Below are 21,062 nucleotides of genomic sequence, written 5' to 3'. Positions count from 1 at the left end.
TTTAATTTCCTCTTGTATTTCATCAATGACCCATTCATCATTGAGCAATGTGTTGTTCAGCTTCCAATTGTTTGCATATTTTTACTGTTGTTTTTGTTGTTGAGTTCTAGTTTTAATGCATTGTGATCAGATAGAATGCATGGGATTATTTCTATTTTCTTATATTTGCTGAGGCTTGCTTTGTGCCCTAGAATATGATCAATTTTGGAGGAGGTTCCATGAGTTTCTGTGAAGAATATATATTGTGCAGAAGTTGGATGAAATATTCTGTAGACATCAGCTAGGCCCATTTGATCTATGGTGTGATTTATTTCTAGAATTTCTTTATTGATACTTTGTTTTGATGACTTATCTACTGGTAATAGGGAGATATTAAAGTCTCCCACTACCACTGTGTGGGAGTCTAAATGTGCTTTTAGGTCCTTCAGAGTATGTTTGATGAAATTGGGTGCATTGACTTTGGGTGCATATAAGTTAATAATTGTTATTTCCTTTGTGTGTATTTCCCCTTTTATTAGTATGGAGTGTCCTTCTTTATCTTGTTTTATCAATGTAAGTTTGAGTTCTACTTTGTCTGAGATAAGTATTGCTACTCCTGCCTGTTTTGGGGGACCATTGGCTTGATAAATCTTCTTCCAGCCTTTTACCCTAAGACAGTGCTTGTTTCTGTTGATGAGATGGGTCTCCTGTAAACAACACATTGCTGGATCTTCCTTTTTAATCCAGTTTTCCTAATGGTGTCTTTTGATGGGGGAGTTAAGTCCATTTCTACTCAGTGTTAATATTGGTAGGTATGTGGTGATTCCTGTCATTTAGTTGTTTTTGTTGTTTAAGGGTTTGATTGTGTGCAGCTGAATCAATGTTACTCTCTACTTTCTTGTCTTTTATTCTCCTGTAGTTTGGTACTGCCTGTCCTTTCATTTTTTTTTTTTTTTTTGCTTTCATTTTCTGTGTGCAGAATTCTTTGAAGAATCTCTTGTAGTGGTGGCTTGGTGGTCATATATTGTTTTAGTTTCTGCTTATCATGGAAGACTTATTGCCCCATCTATTTTGAATGATAGTTTTTCTGGGTAGAGTAGCCTAAGGTTGACGTTATTTTCATTTAGTGCTTGGAAGATCTCATGCTCTTCTTGCTTTTGAGGTTTCCGTTGAGAAATCTGCTGTGATTTTGATGGGTTTACCTTTGTATGTTATTTGGTTTTTTCTCTCTTACAGCCTTCAGTATTCTTTCTCTAGTCTCTGTACTTGTTGTTTTAATGATAATATGTTGTGGGGTAGTTCTATTTTGGTCAAATCTGTTTGGTGTCCTGGAGGCTTCCTGTACCTGAATGGGCATAGTTTTCTCTAGACTTGGGAAATTTTCTGTTATTATTTTGTTGAATCTATTACTAATTTCTTTTGCAGGGACCTCTTCTCCTTCTTCAAGGCCCATGATTCTCTGGTTTGGTCTTTTGATGGAGTCAGTGAGTTCTTGTATATTCCTTTCAGAGGTCTTGAGTTGTTTGACTAATAGCTCTTCAGTTTTTCCTTTAATTTTCATTTAATCTTCAAGTTCTGAGATTCTGTCTTCTGCTTGTTCTAGTATGCTGGAGTGGCTTTCCATTTTGTTTTGTGTTTCTGTTTCACTCTTTTTTCTGAGGTTTTCCATATCATCAGTCACTTCCTCTTTAATATTGTCAATTTTTGACCTTAATTCATTTATCTTTCTATTTTTGGTGTTTTCTGTTTCACTTTGGTGTATATTTAGGGCTCCTATGATTTCATTTATTTGTTTTTGTGTTTTCTCATATTCTTTATTTTTGTTGTCTTGGAATTTCTTGAGTGCCTCCTGTGTTTTGGTTGACTATGTCTAGTAACATCTATATGAAATTCTCATTGATTACTTGCATAATTTCTTCTTTCAGGGTGTTCTTGTGGGCTTCATTGGGGTCCTTGGTATAGTTTATCTTTGTTTTGTTGGAGTTTGGATCTGGGTATCCATTTTTTTCATTTTCCTTTGAATCCAGTAATAATTTATTTTTGGGGGAGAATGGTTTCCATCCCTTTTTTGTTTTCCCATCGCTCCACTTGGTGCTGTTTCTGTCCTTGGTCTGTGTGTAATTTACTATTAGCTAACTTACAATAGTAAAACTAACAAACCAAAGAAAGCAAGAAAAAAAAAAAAGAAAACCAAAGAAATCAACAAGGAGAGGTAGTGGACAAACAAACAGGGAACACAACAAACAAAGAAACCAACACATAAAAAAATTCTAGGTTCAGCAATAATAGAATTTCAGTCTTAGTAGTTATGCTGTTATTCCTTCAGCACCCAGTCCTGATGTTGTATTTAAGCAGAAGCTCTGCCTTAGTCTTGCCAGGTGATTGGGGGCACTTACCTGTTTTCGTTCCTGTCTTTCAGCAACAGCTGCTTAGTCACTCTTCCATCAGTGAAGTGTGGTTTCTCCTCAGGTTTCAGAGATCAGCTTGTGGTTCACCAGCAATCCTGCTTTGGAGTTGGGTTTTTGCTGTGTTGGTTTACTGGGGGCTTGTTTCTTTGCCTCGTCCCCTTTCTCTGGGGCAGGTTCAGAGATCTGTCAGCCAGCTCCCTGCTGTCAGTGTGCTGTGATGGTTTACTGAATGTTTTTCAATTTTGCAATGTCATTTGGCTTTGGATGTTGCTCAGTGGCTCAGGAGATGAGCTTTGTGGACTGCTATTTTCCCTATTTCAGGCAGGAGCTTATCACCAGCTCACTGTTGGCCCTTCTGCCTTTCCAGTCTTTGTTTACTGAAAGTGTGCATGGAGATCAGCTCCTTGCCCCTCCCCCCTTCTCCAGTGCACTCAGAGCACCCTGCCCCCTCTGCTGCATGTTCCTTTTCAGTTCCTTGTTTATTATTCTGTTTTTCCTTTTTTTTTGCAGGGTGGGGGGTGAGTCTGTCCAGGGGGCTACGATGGTTTTGGCCAGGGGTGCCTGTGGGAATACTGTGTGCCACTTGTTTGCTCACCTGTTGTTCTGCTGGATGTCTCCAAAGCAGGTTTGATGCAGGCGACTGGCAGTGTGGGAGTCCTCCTGTTTTCTCAGTGTAACATGGTATGGAAAAGCTTTGTATGGGATGAAGGTTCAGGGTATGAAGTTTTGATTCTTCTTGTTTTTTTTTTACTGCCAAGGGTGGCTCCAGTGTCTCAGCAAAATTTTTGATCTATGGAGCTCATGCTGTCTGCTTCTGCATTCTAGTCACCATTTTGGATCCTCTCACCTTCTTAACTTCCTTCTTTTACCCAACCTCTCTTGTATGTGACCTCCCCATAGCACTACCTGTTTTTCATGATATTGCTTGTATTTGTATTAGGTCTATATTCCACATATGAGAGAAAAAATGTGGCCTTTGGCTTTCTGAAGCTGACTAAGTTCACTTAAGATGATGTTCTTCAGTTCCATCCAGTTACTTGCAAATGACAGAATTTCATTCTTCTTTATGGCTGAATAAAATTCCATAGTATATAGATATCACATTTTCTTAATCCATTCATTAGTAGTGGGGCATCTTGGCTGTTTCCATAGCTTAGCTATTGTGAATAATTCTGTAGTATATATTTTATATATATGTTACTTCTGTCACCTACTCTTGTGAATCCACTGACTAGTGGATTCCTACTCTCTAGATATAATGCTTTTACTTAGTGCATGAGCTTAGGGAGGGATAGGGATACTTAAATATTGTCACTTATGAAATAAAATATTGTATGGTTCAGATTTCCCTAGTTACCTCACTCTTTTGCCTACATTAGCACCAGGTATTGCTTGGCATTTGATTTATCATGATCACTGATGACCCAAATTTCATTTTTAAATTTCAATTACCCAGAATTGAAACTTTAAAATCTAGATGACTTTAAGTGATGATCTGTTTATTCTTTGCAAATTAATCTCTTGGCACAGTATCTTTCAAATAAAGCATGTAGAAAATGTTAGCTAATTTGAACCTATTAAATTGACTGTCAATGCTTCCTTTTATGTAAAAATAGGTTGGGTACACCCTTAGTAATGTCAATCTCTTTGAAAAGCTGATGAAAAAAATTTAAGTTCAAAAGTGTTCATAAAATTAAAGAGCTATATATATGGTATTATCATATGTAAAATATGTAAGTGCAGCAAATTTTAAATAATAAGAATTAAAAACCCTGCAACCAAGCCATCATTCACAGGCCTACAAGAACATGTACACTTCATTAAAGTCAATGGAGTGCACCAGTTTATCTTGGTATTATTCATAATCGAAACATTTCAATTTTAGTTAACACACAAACCATAATTTAAAAGTCAAATGGGGAAATTAGTTCTATTCTTCTATGTTCCAATTCCACAGTGATATCAACTAGCCAAATTTAGCCTCAGGAGCTATGAAAAAAATGTCTAATGTAATGAGTGGAAAACCTTTTTAAAGAATCACAAATCTGTTAAAACTGATGTTTTTGCAACAAACTCAATAAAAATATATTTGGTGTGGTAAGAGACGCCTTAAACTACTCTATAATGTACACCTGAGCTTATCTATAGATTTACTTCTAGATTTCAAAAGCAGTGGATCAAGAGCTAGAGGATTTTTGTGAGAAATACAGTCCATTTCTTCTACAACCATTAAAACTGAACAGTAGCTGATTAAAAAATATGTTTGCATACACATTATAAAGACCAGGGGGGCACTTTTCTTGGCTTATGTCTCTTAGATTTCTCAATTGCAGTCAATGCAACACATTCTAGACATTTCTTGACTTCTGTTCTTATGTTGTTCTTCATTCTTGCTTTTCTAGTTTATGCCATTTTTGAAATGTCTGACTACTTTCCATTTTTCTTGTTTTTACTTCTTTATAAATCCCAACTCTGGGGTTCACTTAGGACTCTCTATTCTGAAATCATTCATTTCTACTTTTAGTTTTTTTGACACCCTCTTTTGGAATTAATTATTCCTGAATATTCACTTCCATCTGACCTCTTCCTAAAAGATTTTGTTTATGGTAATTTTCAGATTTCTAACTTGGGTACAAAGTTCAAAAAAAGAAAAAAAAGATACCAAAATTTCTTGACTTCCTTGCTAAGATATTATTGTAAGATATTATTGTAATAGCTGCATTCTGGCTCTGCAGCAATTACCACATTTAGTTACCTGACACATGTCTTTCTAAGGGCTCCAGCCTTTCCCAGGTTTGACCACCAGGGAGGGGCTTGTGTGTATGTTTGAGCAAATGGTGTGTGCCCTTTGGAGCATGCAAGGGAGTAACTTACCTGAGAAGAGGAAGGATGGGTGCTGCCTGGGCAGCAGAGAGAAGGGGTTTTGAACCCTATCCCTAGGTCATTCATCTGCCTGCACACAGCCTTGTCAATGGCTTCCAGTCACCCCACTATCTCTTTTGAAGACTGCAGGGAGGGTTACAGGCCATAGTATTTTGCCTACACTCTGTTATGGCTATAAGCAAATAATGACTTGAAAAAATTAAGTCACAGAGAGGGTTATCTAGGAGCTCCTATACTCCAAGAGACAAGGATGGCCTTGGAAATTTATTAGCAAACCTTACCAACTGGCAGAGGACTCCATACAATTATTCCTGGTTTTATATCTTCCTTTCCTTTCCCACTATGCTTAATTCCTGTGAGCTTTTTTTAGTGGGATTTCTTGCCTCTCTCCAGCCCACACTGCCTGCCTTAGCATGGTGTAGAACCATGCTACGCTGAGGTATGTGTGTTATGGAGTCCCTCCCTTGATCTCACTCTAAGACCTAGATGTTATTTCAAGACTTTGCCTCCACCTAACCATCTGAGTTCTGGGTTCTACAGACTTCCTCAGTAAGCACCTTGTGTTCCTTATGTGGTTTCTTATCCAACCTGCTTGGGCAGCAATTCCTTCTTTGCCTTACACTTTTATGGGTCTTTGACCAGAGAACACCAGGTCAATGAACACCAGCAAGTGACCAACTAACCCAGGTATGTACCATTAGTCACCACTCCTAAATACAAGCTACTTTTTTGGGGACTCTAAATGAGTATAACATTATAGCCCTTGTCCTCCCTGTAAACGCCTCATACTTCTTTCATAAGGAATCTGGGCATTTCTTATGAGCTCCTGAAAGGCAGGACTGTCTTCATCAATGCCATTCTTGGGAATGATGGCAAAACCCTATAGTGATGTTGCTACTGCTTCCCTCTCTTACTTTGCTTTGTGTGTTTCTCTCCTCCGCTCCCTGCACCCTACCACCTTGGCCTGGAACATGCTGGCTCCTACCTGCTAAGGAGCTCACATGGCTTTCTTGCCTGGGTCCTTCTCATATCAAGCCTTGGATTAGCTGCTACCTGCTCAGACAGGCCTTCTTAAAGCAGGTTTTCCATGGTACGGTCTTTGCAGCATCTTGCAACGTCCTTAAGAGCACCTAACAAAATCTGAGGGACTACTTTTACTATCTGAGCAACCTAATGAGAGGGTAAGCCCCTGTGGTCATTAGTTCACCACTGTATATCCAGTGTTGAGCACATAGGTTGGATCAGGAAACATTCATTAAAGGAACAAATAGGACTAGAGCTTTCCTATTCTCTAATAATGTTAGAGCCTCATCTTCATAAAGATGATGAGGCGCTTCTATACACCCTTATCTATATTTGTAGCTATCTCTAGATACTTATTCAAATGTTTATGTGTGTATTTGAGAGTGTACATATTTAAAATATTAAAGATTTCACATATTTAAATCAATGTATGCAATAAATCATGTTAGGGAAGTTTGATAATTTTCTTTCATTCTCTTGCTATTAAGGGGAGCCTAAAGGATAGAAATAACATCTGTCTCCCCAGAATTGAGGTCATTGCTCTGGAACAATATATAATAAGTTCACTTGCGATATAAAGATCATCATCTAAAGTCATTTTCATACACAGGATAGCTAAACCTCACATTGAGCTTTCCTAGTATTTCAAGCCTGACAAGCCTCAAAGCACCTAAATTTCTATTATCACCTTTTATTTCTCAGAAAAAAGGGGAGAAATTTAAGAAGATATTTGAAAATAAAGAGGTAATCACAAATGTATAAAAATTTAGAGACAGTCCTGTGTTTTAGTCATTATAAACACATCTCTTCATCTGCCTGCCTACTGTCCTCAGTATTATTCCCCATTTAAAAAAGTTGCTCTTACTACATTTTTAGTAATAGTAGGATATCTTTACAACCTTGGGAGCAATAATTTTTCCTGGTGGTACTGGGGCTGGAACTCAACACCTCACACTTTAGAGGCAGGCACTCTACTACTTGAGCCACATGCCTACCTGTAGCCAAAACTTATTTTGGACATTAAAAAGCATTAACCATAGAAGAAAAAAATAATTCATTGCTCCTTATCAAATTTTCTGCTCATCAAAAGGGACTTTAACAAATAGGTAAACCACAATTGAAAATATTAAAAATACATGTATCTGGCTAAATTTTTTAGATACAAGCGAAGAACTCCTACAATGAACAATAGATAAGAGATTTGATTTTTTTTTATTGGCAAGAAAAATGAGAAAAAACTTGAATATATGTCATCAGAGACAATCAATTGGGCAATGAGCACACAAGATGAGCATCAGAGACACACCAATTAAACCATAAGGGATGCTACTTCCTACCTGCTGTTGGCATGGGAAAAAAATCACTGCTGGTAAACATCTGGGCAGTCTCCTGTACAATTAAACATTTACTTTGTGGTTTAGCAATTCCAGTTCTTAGTGTATATACGACAGGAATAAAACATATACTCATAAGCAGACCTGCACAAGCATGTTCATGCAATCTTATTTTTTCATAATGGCCCCATGTTAGGAACAACCTAAATGTCAAAAGCAAAACAATCTGTAAATAGCATGTAATATAGTCACATAGTAAAATATTATACAGTAATAAAAAGGAATGACCTATTGATATATGCCATCATTTCAAAAATATAGTGACATGTGAAAGAAGATTTACAAAGTGTGTAGAGTGTGGCTTCATTTATATGAAGTTCAAGAATAAACCAAACAAAACTATGGGGATAGAAATAAGAAAGTGGTCACTTGAGCCATGGAAGTGGATGACGATTGGGGAGGAAAGGAAATGCAGGGGTCTGGGATTGAAACTGACTGGAAACTATTAGAAGCAGAACTATTTAGGGCGTTGTTTTGGGTGTCTGGCATGCACATATAAAAATTATCCAAACTCATTGGAACTGAACATCGAATGAAGATTTCTGCATTTGACTCTGTGTAATTGTACCTCAGCTAGAATGGAGGGATTCTGTTATTTTTAAAAATAAAACTTTATCACTAAACACTATTTGGAATATGTTCCTACTTTCTAGGCATGAGGAACATAAAAATAACCTTGTACACATTCCATAAATTTAACCTATCTGGTTTACAAAGTATGAAAACAGCATTAATGTATCCGGTTTCATTAGAGTAAGTCTCAATTTACTGTGTAGTTCAAAAACATAAAGAATTTTACCCACCTCCCCTTTCCTGAATCAGGATCAAATTTCCAAAGATAAATGTCATTGCCACTTTACACCAGCAAGGGGAGCAGTTGCTCTTTAAGAAGAACTCCATCTCCATCGTCATTGAATTATTCTATAGGACATTTTATGAGAGGGAAAAAAAAACGACTTTTGGGTGTAGTCACAATGGAAATGACAGATCATGTGAATGCAAGAGAAAAAGATTGAAACCTTGACCCTCTAGATGAGTTCAAACCTCAATGAGAAGAGGAAAAACACTTGCAGATCGGCTTATTAAAATAATACGTCTCTGTCATTGAGATACCAGAAAAATAGTTAAGAGAACAAACAAATTAGCTATGTGTTGCCACCTTTTCTTTGTTAATTATTTCAGTACAAGAATAAAAATGTACAACCCTTATAAAAGTAAAAGATCCTGACAACTTCATGTTTTATTGTTACCAATGCAAGCATGACAGTACCCATAGGTGCAGAATTTACACATTCTGTGAATACCTGCAGTATCTGAGAAGGGGAAGGCTTACAGAGCATTGCTGAACGCTGCAGCATAAGGGCTTTCAGGTTAAATTGTTAGTCTATGAAACTTGAGGTTTATGCAGAATGTTTTAAAAAATCACCATGTACATCAATTCTTATAAGATTTGTAAGGCTTAATTCTCACATAAGCTCAGGAAGGTGGTAGAAAAGTCTCTATCTATCTCTTCCTATCAGTTTAGGTAATCTTGGATTTATAGAGAAGAATGTTCCAAATGACAATGGGAAGAATGCCTTACAACATTCTGAAGGAAGAACTGTAAAAGACGTATCTACTCTCTTTTCAGTCCTTAAAAACAACCCTGACCTTGATCCTAACACTATTGCTACTTTTTCCACACTGGAGCCCCTATTCATGTCTGGGAGCCAGAGGGCATGTGCCTCTCTCCTTTTGAGCTTAACGAGCACAAGGGCACTGGATACAGGTAAACATAGGTGGTTCCAGGAATTGTGCTCAGGAGAGAGTGAATGAAAAGTTGTAGGGTGCAAGTGACCAGTAGTGGAGTCACTATAGGTGGGCACCTGCAGAAGCTGACAAAGATCAGTTTTTCCTTGAAAAATCACACATACCTACAGTATGTATAGAAAGTAACCTGCCACTTTGGGAGAGAGTATAGTCTGCTATCAATATGTGAAAAGATATTAGCCTTGAATGTGTAGTCTTTGACTGGTCATAAACCCAGCCTGAAGAGTTTCTTCATGCTATTCCAAGGGACATTTCTCAGTCATTAACTTTAAGAGATGATTTTAGTTATTCTGTCTTCATGAAATAGCAGTCCAGGCCTCTATTCTAGGAAGTATAGGATCTAGAGTCAGAAGAGTCAGGCTTTGCCTTGAGCATTTTATTAAGACCCAAACCTGAGCTTCTATAGTCTGGGCTAAATTCTTGCTGTCAAGGAGTCACCAGATTGGCCTCAATTGAACACTCTTTCACTATGACACCAATGATTATTATTACTATTATTATTTTGTGGAACTCGGACTTGAACTCACGGATTTCATCTTGAGCCACTCCACCAGCCCTTTTTGTGATGGGTTTTTTTTTGAGATAGGGTCTTGTGAACTATTTGCCTAGGCTGGCTTTGAGCTGCAATGCTCCTGATCTCTGCCTCCTGAGTAGCTAGGATTACAGGTGTGAGCCACCAGTGCCTGCCAAACTGATTTTTAAACAATGAGAAAAACATGTAATTGAAACACCATGACAAATTTCTGATTTTGAGTTTGCCAAGTACTAGATGCATCTTGTGTTCTTCCCACGGAGTGGGAAATAAACCAAAAGCTTGTATCTCAGGGTTACCAAAACCTTCCCAATAGGTAAAGGGTAGAAACAAGAGTAAAGAAGAAACAGTCTGGAGGAAATAGGAGAAAATGTAGTTAGGGTCAAATAAATGAAATGGATAGATGTTGGTGTTTGCATTTAGGAGAGGCGGCCTGCTGTCTTCAGCAGAGTAGAATGAAGACTGTATAAACCAGGCAGGAATGAAATGGTCCTTGCCGAAGACTCTGGGGTTTGGCTTGTGAGGTGCTCGGTGACTAAAGTACATTCAAGAAAGGATTGATGTGCTTTTGTGGTATGGTGAGAGGATTCCCTGCTTGAAACTAAATAAAGAGAAGCATCACTGGCTACTTCTTACCCTGGGCAAGGCAAAGATGTATCTGCATGTCTGCAGGGATCAGGGCATGTAGGGAAGTCCCACTTGTGGGAAGTAGTAGATGCTAAGGTGTCCTGGGACAAGCTATACATTAGCAGGTCACCATGACCAACTGAAAGGAATGCACAGGAAGCAAGGAGCTTAGAGGTAAATTCCATGTGGTTAGCAAGGCAACAGAAGGGAAGAGTTGGCTGTGGGACTAAAGAGAGAGAAGAAAATGCTCTGGGCTTTTCCAACCCCTAATTAGTCTCTGGAGTTGTAGTTTCACGGAAAGCTAGAATTTTGTCTGAATCTGACAGATTTTTCCTAATGTTCCAAATATTATTCATGGAAGATGCTTATGTTCATTATCTTTAAAGGTCTTGAAAATTCTCTAGCACCTTGCATTCATCCTTGATGAATAATCACTGACTGAGTGAATCAGCCATGTTCCCAAATGAGGAATATGTCTTACATTAATTAGAATGGGAGTCAATAATGAGCAAGATTTAGCCTATATTTTCTTTATTACTGCCATTTGGCAAATTGAGGTTGAGAGCTCTAGCAATTCAAGTCTCCCTCTGAGGAAAGTTTAGTAACTATCAAGATAGATCATGGCAGCTCTCTCTTGGGGTCCCCAAGGCTCACTAAGCATTTTAAGGGGACATTGGACATTTTCCTAGTGGCTGGTGAAATAACCCATATCTGAGTATGGGAAGAAGTGCAGTCATGCCTGTTGCAACCAGTCAATTCTGTACTGAGGCTTAGAATTGGCCCTGCTGGCACACAGGACAGGTAGCAAGAAGTCTGGCTCCTTTTTCCTTGGCTCAAATTCTACTTATCTACTCCAGAGGAGGTGGCAAACTTCATTGCACAAGACAGAACTACAACTCAAGTGGAAGGGGAGGGGGAAGTAGAGGCTGTAAGCCAACTGTGGATGAGGAAAAGATAGGAAAGTCAGTCAGGGTCTTGGTTACCCATTGTCCTCCTTTGATCAGTGGCCTTTGGCAGGAGTTTAGCGGATAAGAGAGAACATATGACTCTGGGACCATCTTAACTTGACAATGAGAATAGCTTTAGAATCCAGATTGCTGACTCTGAACAGAAAAGACACTATTCACCCAAATCAGATTTGAGGATAGAGTACAAAGTCTTGAATACCAGGTCTCCAAACTTGCAATTGACCCCTCAAAAGTACTTGCCCTTAGCCAGTAGTGTACCTGCTTTGATTTTCCCTAAGCCTAGGTCATCAAATCATTATCTTAACTGCTTCAGAGCATGTGGCTGTGGCTGTAGATGCACAGTCATACTTCCAAAATGGGATCTTAATTCTGCTTAAAAACATTTAGACATAACCTCTTATTTTCCTTTCCCCTCTTTCACCCAAACAAGCTCCTGCTCACAGAAGATAATAGTAGAACAGCCCTCTAAAGTAATCATTCTGTGTATGTACCCCTTATCCTTCACAGTCTCAGAAATTAGTGTAAATTGTGGACTGTTTACTTTATAAATAAGACCTCAGTGAAGTCTCTCAACAATGGTCTGGATATCAGGTCACATCACTTCTCAATAGAGTCCTTTGTAGTTTATGAAGTGTTTTCACATATTATGAAGCTCTCTAACCTAGAAGTTCATTGTTATTACTTCCTCCATTTTACACATGGTACCATTGAAATTTAGAGAGGTTATGTGATCTTCTCATGTTTCATCATTTCATGAGTGACTGGTTTTCAAACTTGTGTCATCTTTTATCTGATGCTTATCCAACAATACAAAGGAAAGAAAATTGAAGTTCTCTGACAGAAACTTCAAATTTCTTTATATCTACCTTCAGGCATCTCTTCTTGATCACATTTTTTTATGTACACCATTCTCCACCCCCTCAGCCCTCAGTGCTCTACAACTCACTCCAGCCTGCTCTATTTTTTGGAGCTGTACATGGCCTTCTAAATCTCTATGCTTTTGCTTGTATTGCTGGAAAGTTTCCCCCTTTCTCTACTTGTAGAAAACTCATTCTCTAAATCTATTCATTCTGCTCAAGAGTTCTACCTTCTGTGAATATTCCCCACCTTTTCTAGTCAAATTTAATGGTGTATTTTCTGTGTTCCTAAGCACTTTGCTTATTGGGATAAGACATCACCTATCACATGAGAAAATGATTTGTCTCTGTCTCTGTCTCAGCTTATAAGCTGCCAGCAGCCGGCACAATGAACACAGAGAGGATTTTGTTTATCACTACATCCCTTGTTGCAATTATCACAGCCCTTGGTTTAGTGTTTGTTGAGTGAATAAAAGCTAAGGGAATCAATGGTGAAGCAGTTCATACTCCAATTTTTCAACAACTCCAATGAAGGAATGGTCTGATGTTTTTCTTCCTTACCTCAAATCTTTGCTATTGTCCTGATAATATGTCTTGCTGGCTTTATGAAAATATTGAGTGTTAGATAAAAAAATTATCTGCTGTATGGAATCATGAAAAGGGGACGATCTGTTATCTTTCTTGGGTGAGTAAATTCACTCTGCCATCACCCAGATGATCAATGTTACAGAAAAGCATCCAAAAATGAAAATTTATATTTGACAATTTTAAACTAAGCTGATATGAATTGATCTTCTTCTATTAATAATTTCTTATGTTCACAAATTATACAATAGTAAATTTCAGTAGATTGAAATAATGAGCTTGGTAAGGTGGGGGGAAAGTCTGGATTTATTGAAAGCAATGTAGTTTTATTACTTTCAATACTATGATCAGCCAATAAAGTCTGTCTAAGGAGACATCTACTTAATGACATGGATCCTTATTTTATAGCTGAATCTTTTTGCCTAAAGACCTATGCTAAGACCATAAAAACAATGCATTATTTTCACACAGGTTACAGGTACTCTCTCCACTGTGCTTAGCAAATCCAGTCCTTGCAGACTATTTAAAAGTAAAGTCCAGCTTAGTCTAGATCAAATTGTCAAAATTGGGCATTAGTGATGAATTAAGACGGTTTTATTACATTCATAAAGAAGGGCATTTGAATACAAAGAATATAGTCCAATGTCCCAGGGAAGTGGTAAATATTTTTACAATAAAAAGGGAATGCTTTTTCAAGTAAGATAAGCATTACTTATTCATCAACCTGGGTGTACAGAAACCCATCTTCAAAGCCTTTGTAAATTCCTCAAGGGCATGGGTCACAGTCTGCTAGCTTCTTCCTGCCCTCTGAAACTTTACACACCCCAACAGTGGCACCTGGGCTCTGCTTTTTGATGATTATTGTCACCAGAGCAGGTACTTAGAAGCAGCACTGTGAAGTTTCAGATATACTGGATGCTCTGCTTATCTGTAAGTAGCTGAGATGAAAACATTGTGAGGAGGTTACTCACTGATTCTGGGTGCAGGCTGCAAGTAATGTGGTGGTCCCCATTCTGGAAAAGAAGAGAAAGGAAATTTATATGCTACCAATGTATTCAAAGACATCTATACAACTTTTTGCACAAAGATGCCACAAAGGTTCGAATATTTTATTTGTGACAAGAACAATCAAGGAAGAGATCATGAAATATGTCATCCCTGTGTTTCTGGGCTAATGAAAAGGTGACAGGCTTGGTGTCACTTATTAGAAAACCTGGAATTGCCTACAAACTGTGGCACACAAGACAGTTTTACGACTGTATCCTCTGCAACAGGAAGAAGGAGCTGGGGAAGGTGGAGTGGGTGGAGTTGGCAAATGGTTATCACAGGGAAGATGGTTTCCTTGGATTCTTAGCATTTCACTCCATAGCATAACAGCACGTTAACATTCAATTACATTTTTCATTTAAAATCTTTGTGGAAAGTTGAGTCCTTGGGATAGATACCTTTGGGGAACATTGACACAGAGGGTAGATATGCCAGGTGCATCTCCTGGCATTGAGGATCAGTGGCCCACTATTGGATGCCTTAGTTTGGAAGGCTCGGAAGGCTAAATGAGCTGAAACCCAACATAAAGGAAAAAGACTCTGAGGGAAGTGATCCATGGGTATTTAAATCGTCCAGAACTAATGGCAGTTTATTCTGTAGTGACGAGCTGTAAGAAAGAAGTTTTTATCTTAATGATCAAGAAAGGTCTCTTTCTGCCAGATGAAGGCAGCCAAATGCAACATAGCATATTTCTTCTTGTTCTACCATCTATGAGGAGAAAGAGCCTCTGTTTATGCTGTGGACAATTCCAGGGAACAAAAGCAGGAAATGATATGACTAGTGTTTGTCTTTTTGGGTTATGTAGTTCCAATTCTTCCCGTAAGTAACGTATTATAAATATATAATATGTGATGGATTATAATATATGTCATATACTATATCACAGGATATTTAATGATAATATACATCTCTTATGTTATACTGTACTATATATTTATATATTATAAATTTGACATGTGCTTTGCCCTTTGTACGTTGTTTAAGAAAAGTCCCTTTCAGAATATGCTGATTAACATTTGGAGGTTTGGGGTTTGAACTCAGGGCCTTGTGCTTGCTAGACAGATACTCTACCACTTGAGCCACACCTCCAACCCTTTTTTGATTAACATTTTAAAAAGCACTCAAGAGTTGTGTGGATTAAGCAATGATAGGAATATTAAATCTCCATCCTTCTGTCCTGCTCCATTTAAATAAGTTATTGTCAGTATGACTCACTTATAATATTGCTTTTCTAACCTTAATTGAGACCAAAATCCTCTGGGTTCTTGTCTTTTTAATCAGTCTTGCACCAAATTTCATTTGTCTTAAAACATACCAGGTTTTACTTGCATCAGTGAAATGTGCTTCTGTTTTTAGAATGATTTAAAAAATATATCCAAGGGCATTTTTGAATTGTAATGTTAAGAGAATCCCACATGAGGTACTAGTGACTCTACTTGATTTAGCGATTTTTTTCATTTTGGATGAAGGTATTTATAAGTCATTTATAAGGCTCATCAATAAGGTATTGTTCCTTCAGTACAACTGCTCCCCACGGGTTGGAACTTGATATGTAATCCAACCCTCTTTAATGTAATTGCAAGTCTCTATTTACCTGTTTACCCATGTAACTGCAGCATGATTAAGGTCACACTTTCATGGCTTAGTGACAAGAATATTGTTTAGACTAGAACCCAAACTCTTCTTCCATACAAAGTTGATTTTATCCAACATATTTTCATTATTTATGTCACCTACCACTTAATCATGGGAGGAAATTAAATTGGTGCAGGAAAAATAGCTACTGAGAGTGTCAAATGCATCTGCTTCTTTATCTCTTATGATACTCTGGCAAGTTGTTTATTGATTGTATGATAGATTGTTCTCATCAGGTATTGCTTTTAAGCTATCTGGCTTATAATGATCAAGTCATTTCCTTAACGAATGTGGACAGGACAAGTGCTTTCCTCAATCTCTATGATGGCTCAAATGTAAAGGCTGTACAAGGTCAACTGCCAGTTTTTTAAGTGTATCTGGAAACCCCATATTGGAACATAATAATGAGAGTGCACTCAGGTATTGGGTTCTCTTCCCTGGTCTAGTTTGGGTCTCCACATATCACAGACAGGTAGAGTAATTAAATGCATTTCTCCCACACTGTGCAGTGAACTTGAACACAGGAATGATGCAGCTTTAATCCTTATAACTTCCCCAACTCTATTTTAATGTCAAACATAAATATGTATTGAATTAAATCATTTCTGAGACAGACTTTTTTTAAAGATCTGATGAAAAGGATAGGAAAGTTTTCATGAATTGTTTTCTGAGTAGAAGTATTCTCTTTCACCCCAGGATAATAGGAGTAGAATGCATGGTTCTTCAAAGACTTCGTCCATACTGTATCTACTAAATCATCGTTATTTCTATTTCTGTTTTAGTGTAATGACTACCTACGATGTTGGGCTCCGCCCATATATCAGTATAGACTGACTTACTAGCTACATGATCATCAATTGGATCACTGTGAATGTTTGTCCATGGTCAACCTCACATTCAATATGTTTGTTCTTACATTGTGCTTTGTAGCACAATATGAAATCTAGATTTATTTAGTGGCTTAGAAAACCTATTGAAGCAAAAGTTTCCCCTTTCATCCTACTACTTTCATCTGAGTTGTTCTGTTTTCTGTGGCAAACACGCTAAATCTGTTGAAACTTGAAGTAAACATCGTAAGTGAATGGGTCTGGAGCTTTGATGGAAAATCATTTCTTTTAAAGAAAATTAGCATCTCACTGATCCTTATCTTGAGGGTTGAGAGCTTCATGCAGCCTGAATTGTTCAGTAACACAGATAGAACTCACACTCCAGTGAGGGAACACAAATATGATTGTATGTATTTTTCTTTAATTTTTTTATTTTTGGTAGCACTGGAGTTTGAACTCAGGGCCTTATGCTTGCGAGGCAGGCATTCTACCACTCGAGTCATGCCACTAGCCCTTTTTACGTGAGTCTGGCTTTCAGTAGGGTTTCATGCTTTTTCTCGCGGCGGTCTTAGACTACCATCTTCCAGCCTTTGCCTTCGTAGTAACTGGGTTAGATGTGTGCACCACCAGGCCAGTCTTGTCTTTTGAGATAGCGTCTCACTAACATTTTTGCCTATGGAAGGCTCAAAAGCGAATCCTCTTTTCTCTGCTTCCCAACTCTCTGGGATTATAGCCACCACGTCCAGCCTAATGTATTTTTCTTGAAAGAACTTAGAGTCATTCTTCTGGTCACACAATAAATTAGAAAGGTTTTTTGCCACTGTCCTTCCCTAATAGAAAATACAAAGATAGGAAAAGGCTAGACAGCTTCCTAAGGCCATGTGGCTATTTGTTAAAAATGAAACAGAGTTGCATTTGGATTGCCAAAGCTATGTTCTCAATAATAAGTCAGGTTTTCTTTTTTTTTTCCAGATGTGATTATCAATACCGTCTTAATTTTATACAGTTATTTGGATGCAAAAAAATCATCATAGTGAAGTTTGGGTCCTTCCTTGTATAATATTTGGTTGCTGAATTTAAAAGTTTATCCCAATATTTTCTTTTGAAATATTGATTTGATCTAACCTTACCATTTTTCTCTTCTTTTAAAATTGCCTGGGTGCACAATTATTAAATCAATAGTAACCACAATAACAGCTAACATGTCCTGAATACTTATTGAGTACCTAATGTGTTTCTGAGTGCTTTTATGTGAACCTTATCTAATTTAATATCTTAAGAATCTCACAGGAATACTACTGGGATTTGTGCGTATGGAACACAGCTACGTTTGCAGATCTGCGCTTTCCTACGTAAACCAAATCCATAATCATGTGCATTTACCAATTTTAGTCCCATTAAAGTGGGTTGAGAACTTAAAGCCACAAAGCAGAATCCTTTTAGTTTTAAGTTTTTTTCCCTACTACTTTGCTGTTGTCTTGCTCACATCTAATTCTATAGCTTTTAATAGTTCAACTTCATTGAGTCTTTTCAAAACATTTTAATAGAAACAGCAATTGTCTTTTGTACACCCATATGTCATTATCTTACATAATTTATAATGGAATTGAATTGTATTCACAAGGACAATTGGCATGGCAGGTCTGGGAACAAATACAACTGACTCTTGGTCCACCTATATTTCCACAGGTGGGGCCAGAAGTTTACAGGTGGACTAGAGGACTCCTAGTGTTAAGCTAGATGTGAACAGCAGTTGGTAGGTTACATCGAAGTAAGGGAGCTTAATTAAGCAAACTGTTCAAGAGGAGGCCAGTGCAGACACTTTGAGTATGCATTACTTGGATAAAGTTAAAATTGAAAAAATCAAAATGGAAGAAGGAAGAGAGTGAGTTTAGGTATCTTACCCAAGAATGCAAAGCTAGAGATAGAAGTAGGACTTGACTCAGTCTAGTTTTCTTTCTCTGTATCCCATGGTGCTTCAGGACAGAGGTGACTGCAGTAGCTTGGTTGTGCTGCTCCAATCCAAAAAGGGGACTTAAAGACAGCAAAAGAATGACCAAAAAGTGAACCAAGCAACAGAAGACAGAGGTAGTCAGAAAGGAATGAGATTGTCTCAGACATTTGCAAAAGAACAGTCCTGTAATTATGGTTTCTTTGTTAACCCAAGTACTTCTTGACTTCAAACCTCACTGGTTCAAAACAAAAGAGGTTTCAGCAAACAAATTTTGCTTGCTGATGCTGCCAAAAGAACTGTTTTTTTTTTTTTTTTGTAATTGTGAAATTGAAGACAACTTGAAAGTGCATTCCCCCTCCCAGTAAACAATAAGCAACACAGAAGAACTAGTGACCCAATGGTCCTATGAGGGACCAAGCTTAAGGAAATCTGTGAAGACAAACAACAATTCAAATGAAGTAATTTGAGTCTCACCATCACTTCCTTCTAATCCCCGGTTTTACAGCTTCTATTTCTGTTCACTCTTTCTCTGAGTTAAGACTATTTAAGCCCTTGTTTTGAAGAATTTCCTTGTCTCCTAGAAGAGATGGTTTTATAGAAGCTGTTTTAAAATGCCTCTGAATAGATTATTATGTTTTCTCATTAAGTATTAATGATTTCAGTTTATGTTAAATGCTTTATCTGTTTCTTTTCTTGCCATTTTTTGAGTGACTTCCTTGAAGAAGAAAATTAGAAAGGTATTAGGATTCCTATGACTTCATAAGAAAAGGTTAAAGTCCCAAATGGCTATCCCTTCAATCGTTATTTTCGATTACTTGAAATGCGTGTACATGAAGCATCATGTTTATGCACTTTCAAAAATAACTGTTTAGTTTTTAACCAATTTAGTTTAAAACGTGATTATTGCCATCATGTGGTTGTATATGAAGTTAAGATTCAAAGCTTCTTTCATATAAAACACTATCCTGCTTCAATTTTTTTTGGAAGGAGATTATACACAATGAATTAATTAATTCATACGAGTGAAAAGGTAATGAGCATAAGAGTAGACATATTATTTTGTGAACATTGCAAAATTAATTATCTGAAAGGAAATACAAGTGAAAAAGGGAGGAGGAGGGATAGATCCAGTAGCAGTGTTTGTGACAAATGTGCCTTTTCAGAGTATCCTGAATAAAGCCATACTTTATTGTAAGAAGGCAGTGTCCCAGCTCTGCCAGCAATGGGGTGTCTTCCTGCCAGGCTCTCTGTGTGAAGGATCCAGCACTTCATAGCATGCTCTGTATCAAATACAGTGAGAAGAGAATCCTATCCAGGGAGAGTCTGAAAGACTGGGATGCCAAGAGACAGCCTCTAAAGGGAAAATAGACACTAAAAAGGGCCAGGAGGCCTGGTTCTCAGCTACCTCACGGGAAACCTGTCAACTTAGCTTCTCTGAGCTCTAAATTCCCTCATTTATAAAATGTCTTAAGGTCCATTTTGAATTTGAGATTTTAGGAAATAGCACTATTCTTCCTGATCATACAGTTACCATATTTTTCCTATTTATGTTGCATTTAAACATTCCCACTCCAGTGTCCTATGTGTTACCTCATAGGATCCGCATGGAAATTCTCTAAGTATGGTGGGCTGCAATGCCACCCTGCTTTACTCTTGCCATTACGATCCATGGAAATTTCCCAGATCTTATTTATGCTTGATTCAGTTACAAATATATATACACCCTTTGCTCTGACCTCTCTTGAGCTTCAATTTCACTTTGTCAAATTTTGGCTTCCACGCTAGTGTCCTGTTGTTGAGTCAAATGAAGTTGGACTTGAATGAAATTCATAATCCCTGTCCCCAGACCATCCATCCCGCTGGACTTGCACATGTGTGTCTAATATATAGACCTTCCTGCCATCAGACACACAGCTTTAACCTTCTCCAAATACCTATTTTCCACACTCACTTCCAGGCACATTTTGGTCGCTTTTTTTGTATCTCATACTCATTCTTTTTTTTTTTTTTATTGTTTTAACCCCCAGCACTCCAGTCACTTTCCTTAGCACATCCAAGTTTACTATTGCAACTGTCCCCAAACTGATATCTCTGATTTCAGTCCCATCCTCATCTTAATTTATCAAATAAATAGTTTTAAAAATTGCTTTTCTCATGCTAGTCTCTTCTACAAAGTCCTTATTTACTTCCACTGTGACTGACATCAGTTTAGCTCTGTATCCAGGGCTCAGTGAAATAGGAACCCTGCTCTTTCTATGTGACTCTGAATGTTTCTGTACCAATTCAGGCCACATCAGTTTCTATCCACAAGCTTGAAATGCCTAGCTCTCTTCCTTCTGTTGGAAAAAGTTCTACTCCTTTTTCCAGATCCAGACTTTGTCAGCTTCCATTCTATAAATCCTTGTGTGCTAATTGTGTTACCACACACATGCTTACAGGAGAGAAGCACCTTCTGCCTATTTTCTCTGTAGCCTGTGATTGACCTGCAGATATGTAGTTGGTAGAAACTAAATAGTCCAGGAATGGAATTTAGG

At 37.7% G+C, this 21,062-nt stretch overlaps 1 protein-coding gene across 8 annotated transcripts in view; it reads right to left on the bottom strand.

Moving 5' to 3' along the window:
* Window positions 1-21,062, bottom strand: part of Chst9 (carbohydrate sulfotransferase 9) — a 257,514-nt gene that overhangs the window by 107,134 nt on the left and 129,318 nt on the right. For 7 of the 8 annotated variants that reach the window (XM_074070103.1, XM_074070105.1, XM_074070101.1 and 4 more), the window contains one exon: window positions 14,037-14,078. In XM_074070103.1, the coding sequence (XP_073926204.1) occupies window positions 14,037-14,078 (42 nt within the window). Of the gene's footprint in view, window positions 1-8,490; window positions 8,609-14,036; window positions 14,079-21,062 lie in introns of all 8 variants that reach the window. The other variant, XM_074070106.1, reaches the window with a different exon arrangement.

This window comes from Castor canadensis, chromosome 4 (assembly GCF_047511655.1).
Source record: "Castor canadensis chromosome 4, mCasCan1.hap1v2, whole genome shotgun sequence".
Taxonomy (NCBI): domain Eukaryota; kingdom Metazoa; phylum Chordata; class Mammalia; order Rodentia; family Castoridae; genus Castor; species Castor canadensis.
The sequence above is the reverse complement of the archived record's forward strand: the minus strand, read 5'-3'. Positions and strand labels throughout refer to the sequence as shown.